The sequence below is a fragment of the Anoplopoma fimbria genome, chromosome 5, assembly GCF_027596085.1.
Source record: "Anoplopoma fimbria isolate UVic2021 breed Golden Eagle Sablefish chromosome 5, Afim_UVic_2022, whole genome shotgun sequence".
Lineage (NCBI taxonomy): Eukaryota > Metazoa > Chordata > Actinopteri > Perciformes > Anoplopomatidae > Anoplopoma > Anoplopoma fimbria.
Window position 1 is genome coordinate 12,766,907 of NC_072453.1, and position 14,226 is coordinate 12,781,132.

Sequence of the window (14,226 nt, forward strand, 5' to 3'; positions counted from 1 at the left end):
TCTGAATGAACCTTGAACCTTAAAAAATATCAACGAAGACAGCTTTTTAGATGACGGTAGCAAAATTAATGTAAGCTATGAGATGGATTTGATCATGTGACCTAAACTCAGAGGAGATGATGAAGATGATGAAGATGAAGAAGAAGAGTGCAGCTGTGTCTGAGTGGAGGTGAGCGTTCAGCAGCCTTCAGGCGTTCTGACACGTTACGCAACACTTTTGAGGAAGAAGAGCAGCAGCAGCTGAGCAAAGCTCCGTCCTAAAGGTCAAACAGAGCTGCAGGAAACTTCTCTCTCACTTCCTGTTTCGGAGGGAAATGTCACCGAGGTCAGAGACTGAGAGATTCAAGCAGCTGCAGTTTCCAGGTCGCCAACTTTCTTCTTCTGTTTTAGCAACCAGAACATCTGCTGGTTAGTGACGAAGGAGAACAACAGCTGATCAGCAGGTTTCCTCTCTCTGATATTATTCACTTCTATACTGAACTCCACGTTTTTCCATTTTCACAAACATATTTAAAAAGAAAGGAGAACCCGGACGAGGTACGAATTTGTGTCTGAACCCGATACTGTGAAAGAAAAAGTCAAAATAAAACCATCAAGGTTGCGACAAGTGAGACTCAAATATCAGAGCTGAAAAAAAATCATAATCAAGACGAGTCTGAAAGACATCCAGAACAAAAACCTCTGAAAACCTAAACAAGTCTGAGTCGGACACTAAAGTTCAGATCAGCTGAGGAAAATAAAGTACAAGAGTCAAAACCCTAAAGACAGAACCTCGTCATCCTGGCGACCAGCCTGACCCTGAGGCGTTCATCGTGTGACGAGCGGCGCTCACCTTCCATCACGTAGACCAGCGAGCCCACGTCGCCCTCCTTGATGATGCAGGCGTCCTTCCCGTAATCCACAGGGTACATGCAGTCCACGATCTCCTGGATCTGAGACAGCTCCAGGTTCTTCATGAAGTCGTTGTCCAAGATGGCGTCCTTTATCATCTCCTTGGACCTGAGAAGAGACGAGGAGAGGAGACAAAGGAGAAGACGAAGGAGAAGAAAAAAACCTGTTCATGTCGGATCACTAAACAATGTCCACATTTAACAGAGCTTTAAGCACAAAAACATGTTGAGACGTTTTACAGACTGCGTCACGTTTCTTTGAGCTCTAAAGATCTTCGTCTTCATGCTGCTGTGAAACTTTGAAACGTTTGATTTACTATTTTAACATTTACTGACGTTTGTTTCTCCGCTGCCTTCATTGTCTGTCTCCATCAGTGTAATGTCAGAGAGTCGACCCACGATGAAAACAGTGTGGGGGGGGTTCAGAGGGGACACACAGTAGACCTCTATGGTGACACACACAGTAGACCTCTATGGTGACACACAGTAGACCTCTATGGTGACACACAGTAGACCTCTATGGGGACACACAGTAGACCTCTATGGTGACACACAGTAGACCTCTATGGTGACACACAGTGGACCTCTATGGTGACAGTGATGGTCTATGGGTCTTTAATTGGAATCCTATAGTGATGTAGTCATTTTAACCATTTAAACACTGGTCCCATGTTCAGGAACCACAGACGGTAAATAAGAAGTGGACGTCATGGTTACGTCCATCATTTGGTTTGTGGACTGATGTTTTGAGTTTAGTCATTTTGGTCGTTGCCATCTTGATTTATTGTATTTTTTAATGGTCTATTAGACTCTAAATGGACCATAATTTACTAAATGAACATCATGCTGTATTGAAGAAGACTTGAAACTAGATAAGTTATTTATTACGGTAAATTAGAAAATACTCAATAATTTACATTTGTCAAGTATTTAATACTTGTAAACCATGTGTTATTTCATATAGACTATTTACTTATTGAGTTATAAAACATGATATATGGTGATAAATGTCCTTTTTGAGATATGAAATGAAGATTTAGACCACACCTCTAGTCTGTGGGCTGATGGGAAATGGTGTTTATTAAAAGCATTAACATTGAACAACATGATCTATGATTTGACGATCACAGTTTGAGGGAGGGGTTTAACAAAAGGTCAAAGGTTGGAGGATGTTTTCTCTCTTTGTTTCATCATTAATGAATAAAAGTGATAACTGGAGACAATGAAGGTTTAACACAGACAGTTTAACACTCATCATCAAACAATAAAGAGACATCACTGCTGTTTGAATCTTCACTTTGTTTAGTCAGCGTTTCTCCTCACTAACAATGACTCGTCAATCCGTGGTAGAGGTTTTTTTTTTCAAATTAAATTCATGTAGATTCTACATTAGCGTCTCCTAGTTTCTTTTTTTTCCTCAGCAGCTGGTGTCAAACATGAACACTGAAATATCTGCTGAATTTTTGGCTTCAGCGCTTCTTCCTCCTCCAAACGTGGACGAATGAAAGCAGCCGAGCCGTTTGAGAGAACTCTCCTTCCTGTCGAGTCAATAAAGCAATTTTTATTGAACTGAAAAGAGACAAACGGAGAGGAAGAAAGATGAAGAGATGAAAAAACAAAAAGTCCAGAAATCAACTCTCTGAGCTGTCGTCTGGATTCAGTTCATGATTCATTAAACTCTGCTCAGACAGTTAATCCAACAGAAACCTAATTATTACAGATTAAATCAGGATACTCTGAGAAGAAAAGGAAGGATTTAAAGTTTAAATCTATATTTATTTGTTTTTAAACTTTATCTGGTTTGGTTGTTTCAGTCATAAAACAAGTCATGAAGACAAAAGTGATAATAAACCATTAAAACAAGTGTTTCCATGGCGATGCCACAAACCAGCCATGATGTATGAGGTTCAGTGACTCATAGACAAGAACGACGAGGGATCTCTTCATGAAAACCATCAAAAATAAAACCCCAACAGTTTTCACGACATCATCTTTACGTGATGAAACCATCTCCACCTTTGCAGTGTTGTGTTAAGAAATATCTGTTCATGCTTTAACATTTAGATTTAAAATAAACTATTAGAAACTCTGTATTTAAATGTTTTCTGTTTATTTATCCAAATTAAAAGAAAACACGTCAAATTTTAGAATTTTTGTTTTATAACACAATTTCAAGACCTTTATCAGTTATTATAGTTTATTGACTTGCATAACCTTTAAGCCGAGGTTGATAAGATTTCAAACATTTGTAGATATTCATAGAATCCAAATATGGTCACTTCCTGTTCACTGGTTGTAAAAAAAAAAAGCAAGATGGTGACGGCGAAAACTCTGAACAAGAGGCTTCAAAACATCAGTCCTTTAACCAATGAGAGACGTCATGAAGACTACGTCCACTTCTTCTATTCTGTCTGTGTTTAGAATTTCCTGACAGTTTAAGACTGAAGGTAGATGGAGGCTGTAGTTCTTATAGAAGTCCATGCTTTCTTCTTTGGTTTCTTTGGCAAACTTTACCAACCTCACAGACTTAGAGAAGTTAGAAAAGTCAGAAATAGTCTGAGGCTGCTGATTGGGTGAAACATCCTCTGCTGTCTCTTACCTGTCTGTCAGTTTGGACCAAATGGAATTCACAGTCGAAGAATTTATTTTGTGGGAATTATTGTGAGCTGAGGCGGCTGACAGCTAAAGGTCTACCTAAGAAAAGAGTGATAGTTTTATTTCATCCCATAGATGAAAGGATCTATTAAAGCTTCTATTTTATCTTATTTTGGAGAATCTTCAGGGGAAGACGTACGTCAGCCCAGCTTCAATATCTGCATGTAAATTGAACTCTAGAGGAGAGTAACCCGAATGAAGACACATTGTGGGTGGATGGAGGGGGGAGTAAACCCTTGTATTATTATTGCATGAGTCACAGGGGAGGAAGGAGGGGGAAGGTAAAACTAAATGGAGGAAGGCCTGAAGAAAAAGTCCACAGGGAGAGATAGGGTGAGATTACAGGAGAAAATAAATGAGATAAAGTCGACAGAAAAACAAGATGCAGAAACATCAAATGAAGAAAAAAAACTGTTAATTACAAAAAAGTGAGAGGAGGTAATTCAAATATAAAAAGCAGAGAGACACAGAAGACAATGAACATAGAGAAGATAGCAAACAGAAACCAGAGACCATGTGCAGAGATACAGATACAAAGAGGAAGAAGTTCAGGAGGAAGAAATTAAGAAATGTCCTCCAGATCAGTTTCTGATTTATCGCTTTAAGAAAAAAGGCTTTTGCTACAAGTAGAAACGTTGTTGCTATAAGTACAAACGTTGTTCCTACAAGTAAAAATGATGTTGCTACAAGTACAAACGTTGTTGCTACAAGTAAAAATGATGTTGCTACAAGTACAAACGTTGTAGCTACAAGTATAAACGGTGTTGCTACAAGAAGAAACATTGTTGCTACAAGTACAAACTCTGTTGATACAAGTACAAATGTTGCTACGAGTACAAACGTTGCTGCTACAAGTATAAACATTGTTGCTGCAAGTACAAACGTTGCTTGTTGCTACAAGTAGAGAAACATCGATGCAACATGTTATTAACATCGTTACAAGCAGAAATGCGTTCACAACAAGTTGAAATAATGGCGCTTATAATAAGAAACATAATTTCTACAATAAGAAAACTCACTACAGTAGAAATGTGAGTGCTAAAAATAGAAACATCATGGTTACGAGTACAATTGTTACTCCATGCCGATACAGTAGACACAGTAGACACAGTAGAAACGTCATGAGGATCAGTTTGTGATATTGATGATGTTTGATAGGAAGCGGTCGTCTTCTCTTCAGCAGATCGGTGACAGAGTGTCAGCTGATCATTAAGTCGTCTGGAATGCTTATGAAGCGTTACTGCAGACAGCAGGAGAGCTGGTGGGCGATGACAGCCCACACACACACTGTAATACCTTTATTTATGTTTACACACACACAAACACACACACACACACACACACAAACACACACGGGCAAGCTGCAGGACACTGACAGCGACAAGTAGTGGGATGTTAAATGAAATGCTGTCAGCTGCCTGTGTAGAGCTGTGAGTGTGTGTGTATGTGTACGTGTATGTGTGTGTGTGTGTGTGTGTGTGTGTGTGTGTGTGTGTGTGTGTGTGTGTGTGTGTGTGTGGGCGCACACCACACGGATTAAAAACCAACACAGTGATTGTTGTTGTTCCACAGACAGAAAGACACATTATATTATACTGAGCTCTGAGAAATGGATGATAGCAAAGGGCTAGTACACATAAAGCAGTATTTAGAAAAGTACTCCATTGATTTAGTACTTCACTTCTATAACGTGTGGGATGTGACTGAGTAGAATAAGTAGAAATGTCACCAACGCTAACATCATCATAATTAGTGCAAATGCTAATAAACGACAACTAGAATTTTCCTCAATATGGAAGAAACACTTCAATGCCTCAATTATCCCCACAAGGATAAATTAAACTTGTTACAGGTCGACACATGAGTAGAGACTTTAACACAAAGGGTACAAACAACATCATGAAGAGAAGAAACAATGTCGATACAGTCGTTATGTTATTGCTACAAGTACAAACTAAATTGTTTCTAATGGAATCATTTTAACTGATGAAAAGTACAAACATTAGTGCTACAATAAAAAGAAAAACATCCCCACTTAAGTAGAAACATTATCACTACCAGTAAAGACATCAGAACTACAAGTACAAAAGTTAATGTTCTACAAATAAAAAGTAGAAACATCACTTAGAAGAGAGACGTTGCTGCTCAGTCTTTATTGTGACATCAAGGTCTCAATCAGCGTCTCAAATGTACAAGTACAACTTTATTTAGAGTTTATATAGAGTTTTATACCAGCAATTACATCATTGGAAAGAATGATGCGCTGATGACGACTTCTTAAGTGGAATCAACTGTCTTATGTTTTATTCATGTTTCCATCCATAATTTTACTGAATTTATCCAAATTTTCAGAAACTAAAGAAATCCTTAATCCAATACGAAGGGAATGTTTTTTGTTTCTGTCAGTGTTCTAACACAGAAACAGACGTACAGCTAATAAAACATATATAAATTTAAAATGATCGTCTGAATGTTTAATGTTTCAGTCTGTGGCTCCGTGTGTGGATCTTTAGACGTTATTCTTTATTCTTCTTTGTACAACAGCAGCGGTTCTCCTTCATGTCATCAGCTCAGCGTCACACATTTTCATATTCATATGTGTATAAATAAAGATCTGTGACAGCAGCAGCTGTTTGTTTCCTCTGCAGCAGAGACGAGCTGCTCTGACAGCAAAATACACTGTTTCTACATATATTCACCTGTTCACCTGTTTACCCGTCTATCTGTTGACCTGTTGACCTGTTTATCTATTCACCTGTTTACCTGTTCACCTGTTTATCTGTTCACCTATTCACCTGTTTATCTATTCACCTGTTTACCTGTTCACTTGTTTATCTATTCACCTGTTTATCTGTTCACCTATTCACCTGTTGTATTTAATTATACAAATTGTAGTCCATCAATCAACTGATTTTATTGTTTCAGCTCCAACAAACACTTTAAAATGAGCTGTTTAAATCGATCTGTGGCAGAGAATCTAAAATGTTAAAATGTCTTTAATCACCTGTTTCTCCAGCTTAAACCTTCACAGAATCCTTCTAAATGCTTTTAAAAGTCACATGAATATAAAGTGAAATATATGTAAACCAGACTGGTTTAAAAAGACGACCTTGTGTTTCGCACAATTCAGATACAACGTTCATCTGAAACTTTACTTTTAAAACAGTGAAGCCAACGATGAAATGCTTTAATAAAATAAAATGTATCTGACAGAAGAAATAGAACCACAGAGAGGAGAGAAAACTCCACATTCAACATGCAGATAATCCAGAACTGGATCCGTTCTCCACCTGAGCCTTGTGGACTGATGGGAGCGTTTGGAAACGTTAACGTTTTAAAGTTTAGATCTGCCTGAAGGCCTCCAGACGTTTTAATGAGACGTTCACTACGGCTGAGTTCAAACATCTAAACGTCTCCATGAGAACAAAGCGGAACCTCGTGGGCATCCAGAACCACACTGCCTGCTCTAAACACAACCACAGAAGAAGAACAGTGGATTTCACCTCAAGAGACTCTCAGACGGAATCATTCAGTTAAACATCTAGAAATGACGACATGTTTATGTTGAGATTGTTTCTCCTAACGTTTACGTGCACACTGGTATCCTCCTCATGATCTGGTTCAGTGTTCCTGTCATGTGTTGAACATTTAACATCACATCCTGGTTTCTTATGTTCCAATCAAAACATCAGATTTTAAATGAGCTTTTAAACGCAGTCACGGATCCGTTCTTTTAACCATGAAGAAGACCTGTCCTGAACCTGACTCACCTATAGATCTAGTCTTGTTCATGAAGTTAATAAACAAACAGCTGGTGTGTCTTCATCCAACAAAAGGTCAACACTGAGGGTGTGTTTGATTTATCAACCCTGACGTATATTGACCATAGACTGTATATAAGAAAGCCAACGTTTCTCACCAGCCTCAGAATAAAGAGTCAGCCGCCTCAACTCACAATAATTCCCCAATAATACTTCAACTGGAGCAACAGGTCGAAACATAAAATCACCATTAGAAGTAAAAACATCAACGCTACGAGTAAAACATGTTACAGAGCTACAAGTAGAACTATAAGAACATTAAGTGTTCAGATAACACAAACCAAGAATTTGATTTACACTGTGAGACCAAAGTTTATCTTATTAAAGGATTAGAGAGCAGCCAGCAGGCCCTCACTTCTACTTTTTTTTAATTGTAAATGGTATTTTGATCAGATTAAGATTTCTTAAATAAACAGTTGTGGGTTTTTCCTCACTAACTTCAGTCTCTTGATGTATTGGAGGCAGAAAACTATAAACCTGGACTAACTGGACCGATTGAGCAGAGCTAGAATTAGTTTTATGAGCAGTACATCTCAGCAACACATAAAGTGGACTCACTGTGGGCTCTTGGGGTAGAAGGGCAGGGTGACGTGGCTGAGGTCGGTGATGTCGCAGGCCGTGGGCTCGGCAGAGATGGCCTGCCGTTTGCTGCGGTGCTGGTCCGGCTGCAGGACCAGGTTCTGCTGCTGGGCCTGGACCTGCTGAGCGGTGGCGGGCCGGAGCACCGACCGGTACTTGTCCAGTTCGTTCTGCAGCCGCTGGATCAGCTCGTCCTTCTGGTCCAGTTCCAGCTCCAGCTCATCGATCAGGGTGTCGCGCTGCCGCAGCTCCTCGATCTTCTCCTGCAGGGCGTACTGCAGGTCCCGTAGGGTGCCCATCGGTTCTCTGGAGGGGGGTTTCCAAAGGAGTTCTCAGGGTTCCTCTAGAGTCTCCAGGGTTCCCCTGGGGCCCCCAGAGTTCCTCTGGATCTTGAGGGTCCCTACAGGGTTCCTCAAAGTATTTAATCCTTAGGATCCTCAAGATCTTCAAACGTCAACAGATTTCCTTAGGGATTCCTTCACATTCTTTAGGGTTCCTTCACATTCCTTTGTGACCTCTTGATTTCCTAATTTTCTAGGATTTTTAAAGATACTTAAGTTTCTTTCCCTTCATTTTTCCAGGGTCCTGTAGGTCCCTCTAGGATTCCTTAGGGGCGTCTCAGGTTCCCTCTCAGATATATAACAAACCTCAGAGATTCCTAAAGGGTCTTCAAGTACCTTAGGGTTCTTCTGTGGTTCCCTTAAGGTATTTACAAAATTGCTCCTGGTTTCCTCCAGATTTTCAGGAGTCCCCAAGATTTTCTTGTGGTTTTGTGGATCCACTTAGAGATCCTCAGGGGGATTCTTGCAGTTCCTCTATGGTCTATGGGATCTGTAACACTCTTCTGAGTTTTCTCACAAGTCTCAAGGGTCTTTAAAGGTTCTCCTTGGGATCCCTAAGAGTTTCCTGCTGGGTTCCTCGGATTCTCAGCAGTCCCTCCAGAACTTCTTAAAGGGATTTTCAAGGTTCTTTAGCGATCTAGGTGAATCTTCAAACCTTTCCCAAAAAGTGTTCAACGGCCTTCTGGGTTTTCCAGATTTTCTGAAGTCCCCAAATTTCCTCAGTGTCCTCGGAGAACCTCTTAATGGAAGAAGGGTTCTTCTGGCGTTTCTTTGGGCTCTTTGGAGTCTCTTTCCACTGGTTTCCGGTGGACCGCTCTAGAGTTTCTCAGAAAGCTTTTCAAGATTCCTTCAGGGTTGTTGGTTTTGATTAGCAATATCCAAACGATCCATGGGGTTCTCCAGGGTCCTCTTCATAATATTTTGAGTTGTTCCTTGAGTTTTTGAGGCACTTTGAGGTTCCTTTGGGTTCCTCATACTGTAGTCCTTAAAATCCCAAGGGTTCCTCTAGATACTCATGGTTCCTAAAGAGTTAAAATCTGCTACGTCTGCCAGAAAATGTGGGATTTCAGCTGTTTAAGAAGAGAAACTGGAAAAACGGGGGAGAAGTCAGTAAAACGAGGAGATAACTGCTCCTCAGGGTTCCTCTTCCCTCCTTCCTCTAAATTAAATTCTGATTTGAAGGCGATGAAGTGGAAAACGGCAGTAGATGTAAAACATTTCACCACCTCCAGGAGTTATTCTCCTCCAGGAATTAAAACCAGAAGCAGCCAGTTTACTTTGAATCTTGAAGGGAAGTTTGATTCCAGGAAGAACTTTAAAAATCAAAATGAGTAAAACAAAGTTGAAAGTGATTTCTGGGAGATTAAACACACATCCACAGGTTCAGGGACAGAATGTAAGAAAGAGAAACACAGATTATATTCCAGGTTTAAATTCTTAAAATTGTCAGAAGTAAAACATCAGACTGTGTTTATTCCTTTAAACAGATTAAAGTAAAAAACAGAAGCTGTGAAACATCTTGAATCCGGAATAAAACGTTCACATGTTCGAATCCCCGTGAAGCTCAGTCAGGTTAAAAAAACAAAAACGTGTTTTAATAAAAAATCCGCAGAGGAATGAAGTGATGAAGAAAAGTGAGATGAGTGAAGAACCAGCTTCAGCATCCAGAACAACCTCTCAGCACGGAGACGAACTGGAAACACAGCGGAGATGAAATCCTAATCTCACGTGAGAAACATGAAATCCGGAGAAACAAACGGCGGAGAACGAAAACGTGCAGCTCCGGTGGAGGAGAACCGGAGACCCGGGAGATCCGCTCCGGATTGATCCCCTCCAGTAGTTTCAGTAGTTTGAGGCGGAGCAGCAGGAGGTTTAAACCGGGAGCCGACCGGGACTCTGCCGGGGTGTCCAAAAGTTGGTCTGCCTCTCAACCCCTCCTCCTCTTCCTCCTCCTCCTCCTCCTCCTCTCTTCTATCTATCTATCCACGCTGCTCTTCATCGCTGTCATCATTTTGTTGTTAGTCAAAACTCAAAAACACAAATCTGTTCAACTAGAAAATCTTTATTGAGCCAGTTTGGAAGATCTTTTATTTTATTGTTTGTTGTGTGGAATTCCTGAACGTTTTATTGTGTTTGTTTGGCAGCAGGAGATCAATAAATATAAGAACAGATATCTGAGTGAACCAGATTCAAACTCTACTGACCCCCGTCCCTTTATTTCTATTCATTACATATGAAACCTTTCAGTGTTCATCAAGTACACAAACAAAACACATGGCAGCTGTCTTATGAACCAATCAGGTTGTAGCTTTAAATAAACAAACCACCATCACTGAGGATGCTTCATGCTTCATGGTTCGCCATCAAAATGACATTTAAAGGAGGATTTACATTAAATGTAGTCCAGTTTTAGATTATAAACTGAGTTTTTGTCAGCTGGTTGATATTTTGCGTCTCTTCCTTCGGTAATAACATCTGGTTGTTTGTTGGTTTGTGATCGTGTGATTCAGCACATATTAATTTCGGGAATATGAAGAATTTAACAAGAACATAATATTAACTCTGTGAAACAGGAAGACCATCAACATCAGAGTCAAATCTCCATCAGATCCTTCAATATAAAAGTTTATTCAATGCCAAAAAAACCCAGCCTGATCTTCATTATTTAACAACAAACAACAGAAAAAAAACCTTCTTTCTTGAACCATGTTTTCTTCGTTAAAAACATGTTTACTTCTGAACATGGTGAACATCTCCATGAAACGAATATTGGTTTGAAGATCAACAGTAAAAATAATCAATGACTGCATTTTCTTTTAACAAAGGATTCTTGGTGACACTGAAAAGAGACACAAGCGACTACTAAGACAGAGAAGAAAACTACAAAGAGAGAAAAGAAAACTACAAAGAGACCGAAGAAAACTACAAAGAGAGAAAAGAAAACTACAAAGAGACATAGAAAACTACAAAGAGAGAAGAAAACTACAAAGAGACATAGACAACTACAAAGAGACTGAAGAAAACTACAAAGAGACAGAAAACTGCTACAAAGAGACAGAAGAAAACTACAAAGAGACATAGAAAACTACAAAGAGACAGAAGAAAACTACAAAGAGACCTAGAAAACTACAAAGAGAGAGAAGAAAACTACAAAGAGACATAGAAAACTACAGAGAGAGAAGAAAACTACAAAGAGACAGAAGAAAACTACAAAGAGATAGAATAAAACTACAAAGAGACAGAAGAAAACTACAAAGAGATGCAAATGACGATAAAGAGATGCAAAACCACCAGAAAAAGAGGCAAGACTGAAAAGAGGGACAAAAAGATGTGTAAAGTGTCTCATCTTAATAACTAGAGGCCTCAGAAAAGGAATGTATTCAGTGTGAACAAAGCAGAATTAGATTTTTTTTATTTCTTCATGCTCTCATTGACCCTCTGACCTCTGACCCTCGGAGGGCTTTGACCCACAGCTTTGTTAACCACCTGGTTCTACTTAGAACAGTGTCGGCCCTCCAGTAGAATTCATTCAACATTTAAACTCTTGATCTTCATCATGAGGAGCAGAAACCTTGAAGCTGTCAGATATCAGAGCTGAAGCCATGTGGCGCCCTCTGCTGGCTGCTCACCGGCATCACAACAAACTGCTGCTCTGAACATTTAAAACTTGATGGAAGAGAACTGAACATCATCTCAGATGTTAGAGAAGAGTCTGTAAAGTGGTGTTGTGTTACAGATACATGTATGTTTAGATGCGTGTTCAAAACTGTATTTTCTTTAACGTTACAATAATATATTTGATAAACCTCATTGAAAGGAACACATCTGATATACTTTTTTTATAATACAAAAATTAAAAATCTGCGTAAACATTATTGTTTTTATACTTTTCACCTGCAGTTCAATTAGGAGACATTTGACACATTTATTAGAAACACATCTAAAAGTTTTAGAACCTGATTCAGGTTCTAAAACTGCTTCCTGCTGGTTCTTATATGTTACAAAGTAGTTAACACTCAGACTGTATTAGAGTTTATTTTCTCTGATGTATTTGTGATTATAAAAACAACCTTTAACTGTTCTGTTATAATATCTTGAGGTAGGTGACTATTGTGGAATATTTGTACATTTTATAGACTTCTGTGCTCTTTGACTTGTGTTTTGGGATCCTGGCAGATTTTGTGCAGAAGACGGAACAGTTTATAAGAGATAAAAACATAAAAGAGGGCATAGAAAGTCCTTAGAGGTCACAGATAAAGGCCTCAGCAGGTCTCAGCAGGTCTCAGGTGTGACGGCTCACCTGTGTGTCTTGGAGAACCTCCGCAGCTCCGTCTCCTCCAGCGGCTCCGCGGACACTCCTGCTGCCCGTCGGGTGCGCCGGCTCTCCGGCCAGCAGTCCGGGCTGCAGACGCCGCGGCCCCGCAGCACCGACTGACACTTGTGCAGCTTCCTCCGCAGCTCCACCGCCTCCTCCTCCTTCTCCCGCAGCCTCCGCTCCATCTGCCCGATCCGCTCATCCTTCAGCTGCAGCCGCCGGGACAAGTCCGCCTCCAGCCCGCTCATCCTCCGGTCCTCCGGTCCTCCGGTGACTGTCCGGACAAACACTGAGAGGAGGAAGCTGGAAAAACTGATATCAAAGTTTCTCCGGAAACATAAAAAAAGAAAAACCCTTAAAAGTCTAAATTCGGTCCAGAAGAGACAAACTGATTGATCATGAATGAAGGCTGGTTATTGATCAGTTCAGTGTGTTTGTTTCCTCATCAGCGTTTCACCAGTTAAGACTGAGAGAGAGAGAGAGAGAGAGAGAGAGAGACAGACAGACAGACAGACAGAGAGAGAGACAGACTGAGAGAGAGAGAGAGACAGAGAGACAGACAGACAGAGAGAGAGAGAGAGAGACAGACAGACAGACAGACAGACAGAGAGACAGACAGAGAGAGAGAGAGAGACAGACAGACAGAGAGAGAGACAGACAGACAGACAGACAGAGAGAGACAGACAGACAGAGAGACAGAGAGAGAGACAGACTGAGAGAGAGAGAGAGAGACAGACAGACAGACAGAGAGACAGACAGACAGACAGACAGACAGAGAGACAGACAGAGAGACAGACTGATATATATATATATATATATATATATATATATATATATATATATATATATATATATAGTGAAACATAGAGAGGCTGTGTTCCATTCATCATTGGGAAAACAATATCCAATTTTCTTTAGTTGAACATCTTTTTCTTTTCTTGCTGACCTTTATCAGATTCCAATTATTATTATAATATTATTATTTATTCTCCATTATATCTTTGACACTGGAAAATAAAAACACAGAAAGGAACTGAGGGTCAGCACAGGTGTGTACCCCCACATTCTTAAAAAATAACTTTATTGAAGTTTTAACTTTCACTTTGACACAAACTTAGTTTAAAAATCTGAAGTTGACATTCACAAAGAGACACAAAGAGAATGAGAACAACCACAAAGAGAACGAGAACGGAAAAAAAACACTAAGAGAACAAGAACGAGAACAACCACTAAGAGAACGAGAACAACCACTAAGAGAACGAGAACAACCACAGAGAGAACGAGAACAACCACTAAGAGAACGAGAACAACCACTAAGAGAACGAGAACAACCACTAAGAGAACAAGAACAACCACTAAGAGAACGAGAACAACCACTAAGAGAACGAGAACAACCACAGAGAGAACGAGAACAACCACTAAGAGAACGAGAACAACCACTAAGAGAACGAGAACAACCACTAAGAGAACGAGAACAACCACTAAGAGAACGAGAACAACCACAAAGAGAACGAGAACAACCACAGAGAGAAACTAAATAACTACAAAGAGACAAAAAAGAGATGTAAAACTTCTGCAGAACTCAGTAGTTAGCTGCACATCTCTACTGCATCACCACATTATCC

General features: G+C 39.9%; 1 protein-coding gene across 6 annotated transcripts in view; it reads right to left on the bottom strand.

Annotated features, from left to right (window-relative positions):
- Positions 1 to 12,849, bottom strand: part of LOC129091142 (cGMP-dependent protein kinase 1-like) — a 35,801-nt gene extending 22,952 nt beyond the window's left edge. For 3 of the 6 annotated variants that reach the window (XM_054598643.1, XM_054598645.1, XM_054598644.1), the window contains exons 1-2: positions 7,925 to 8,244; positions 833 to 999 (exon numbers count right to left, since the gene is read on the bottom strand). In XM_054598643.1, coding sequence (XP_054454618.1) covers positions 833 to 999; positions 7,925 to 8,244 — 487 coding nt within the window. Of the gene's footprint in view, positions 1 to 832; positions 1,000 to 1,662; positions 1,692 to 3,489; positions 3,494 to 7,924; positions 8,245 to 12,586 lie in introns of those variants that run through there. The other 3 variants (XM_054598646.1, XM_054598647.1, XM_054598648.1) reach the window with 2 other exon arrangements.
- Positions 12,850 to 14,226: the final 1,377 nt, after the last annotated feature.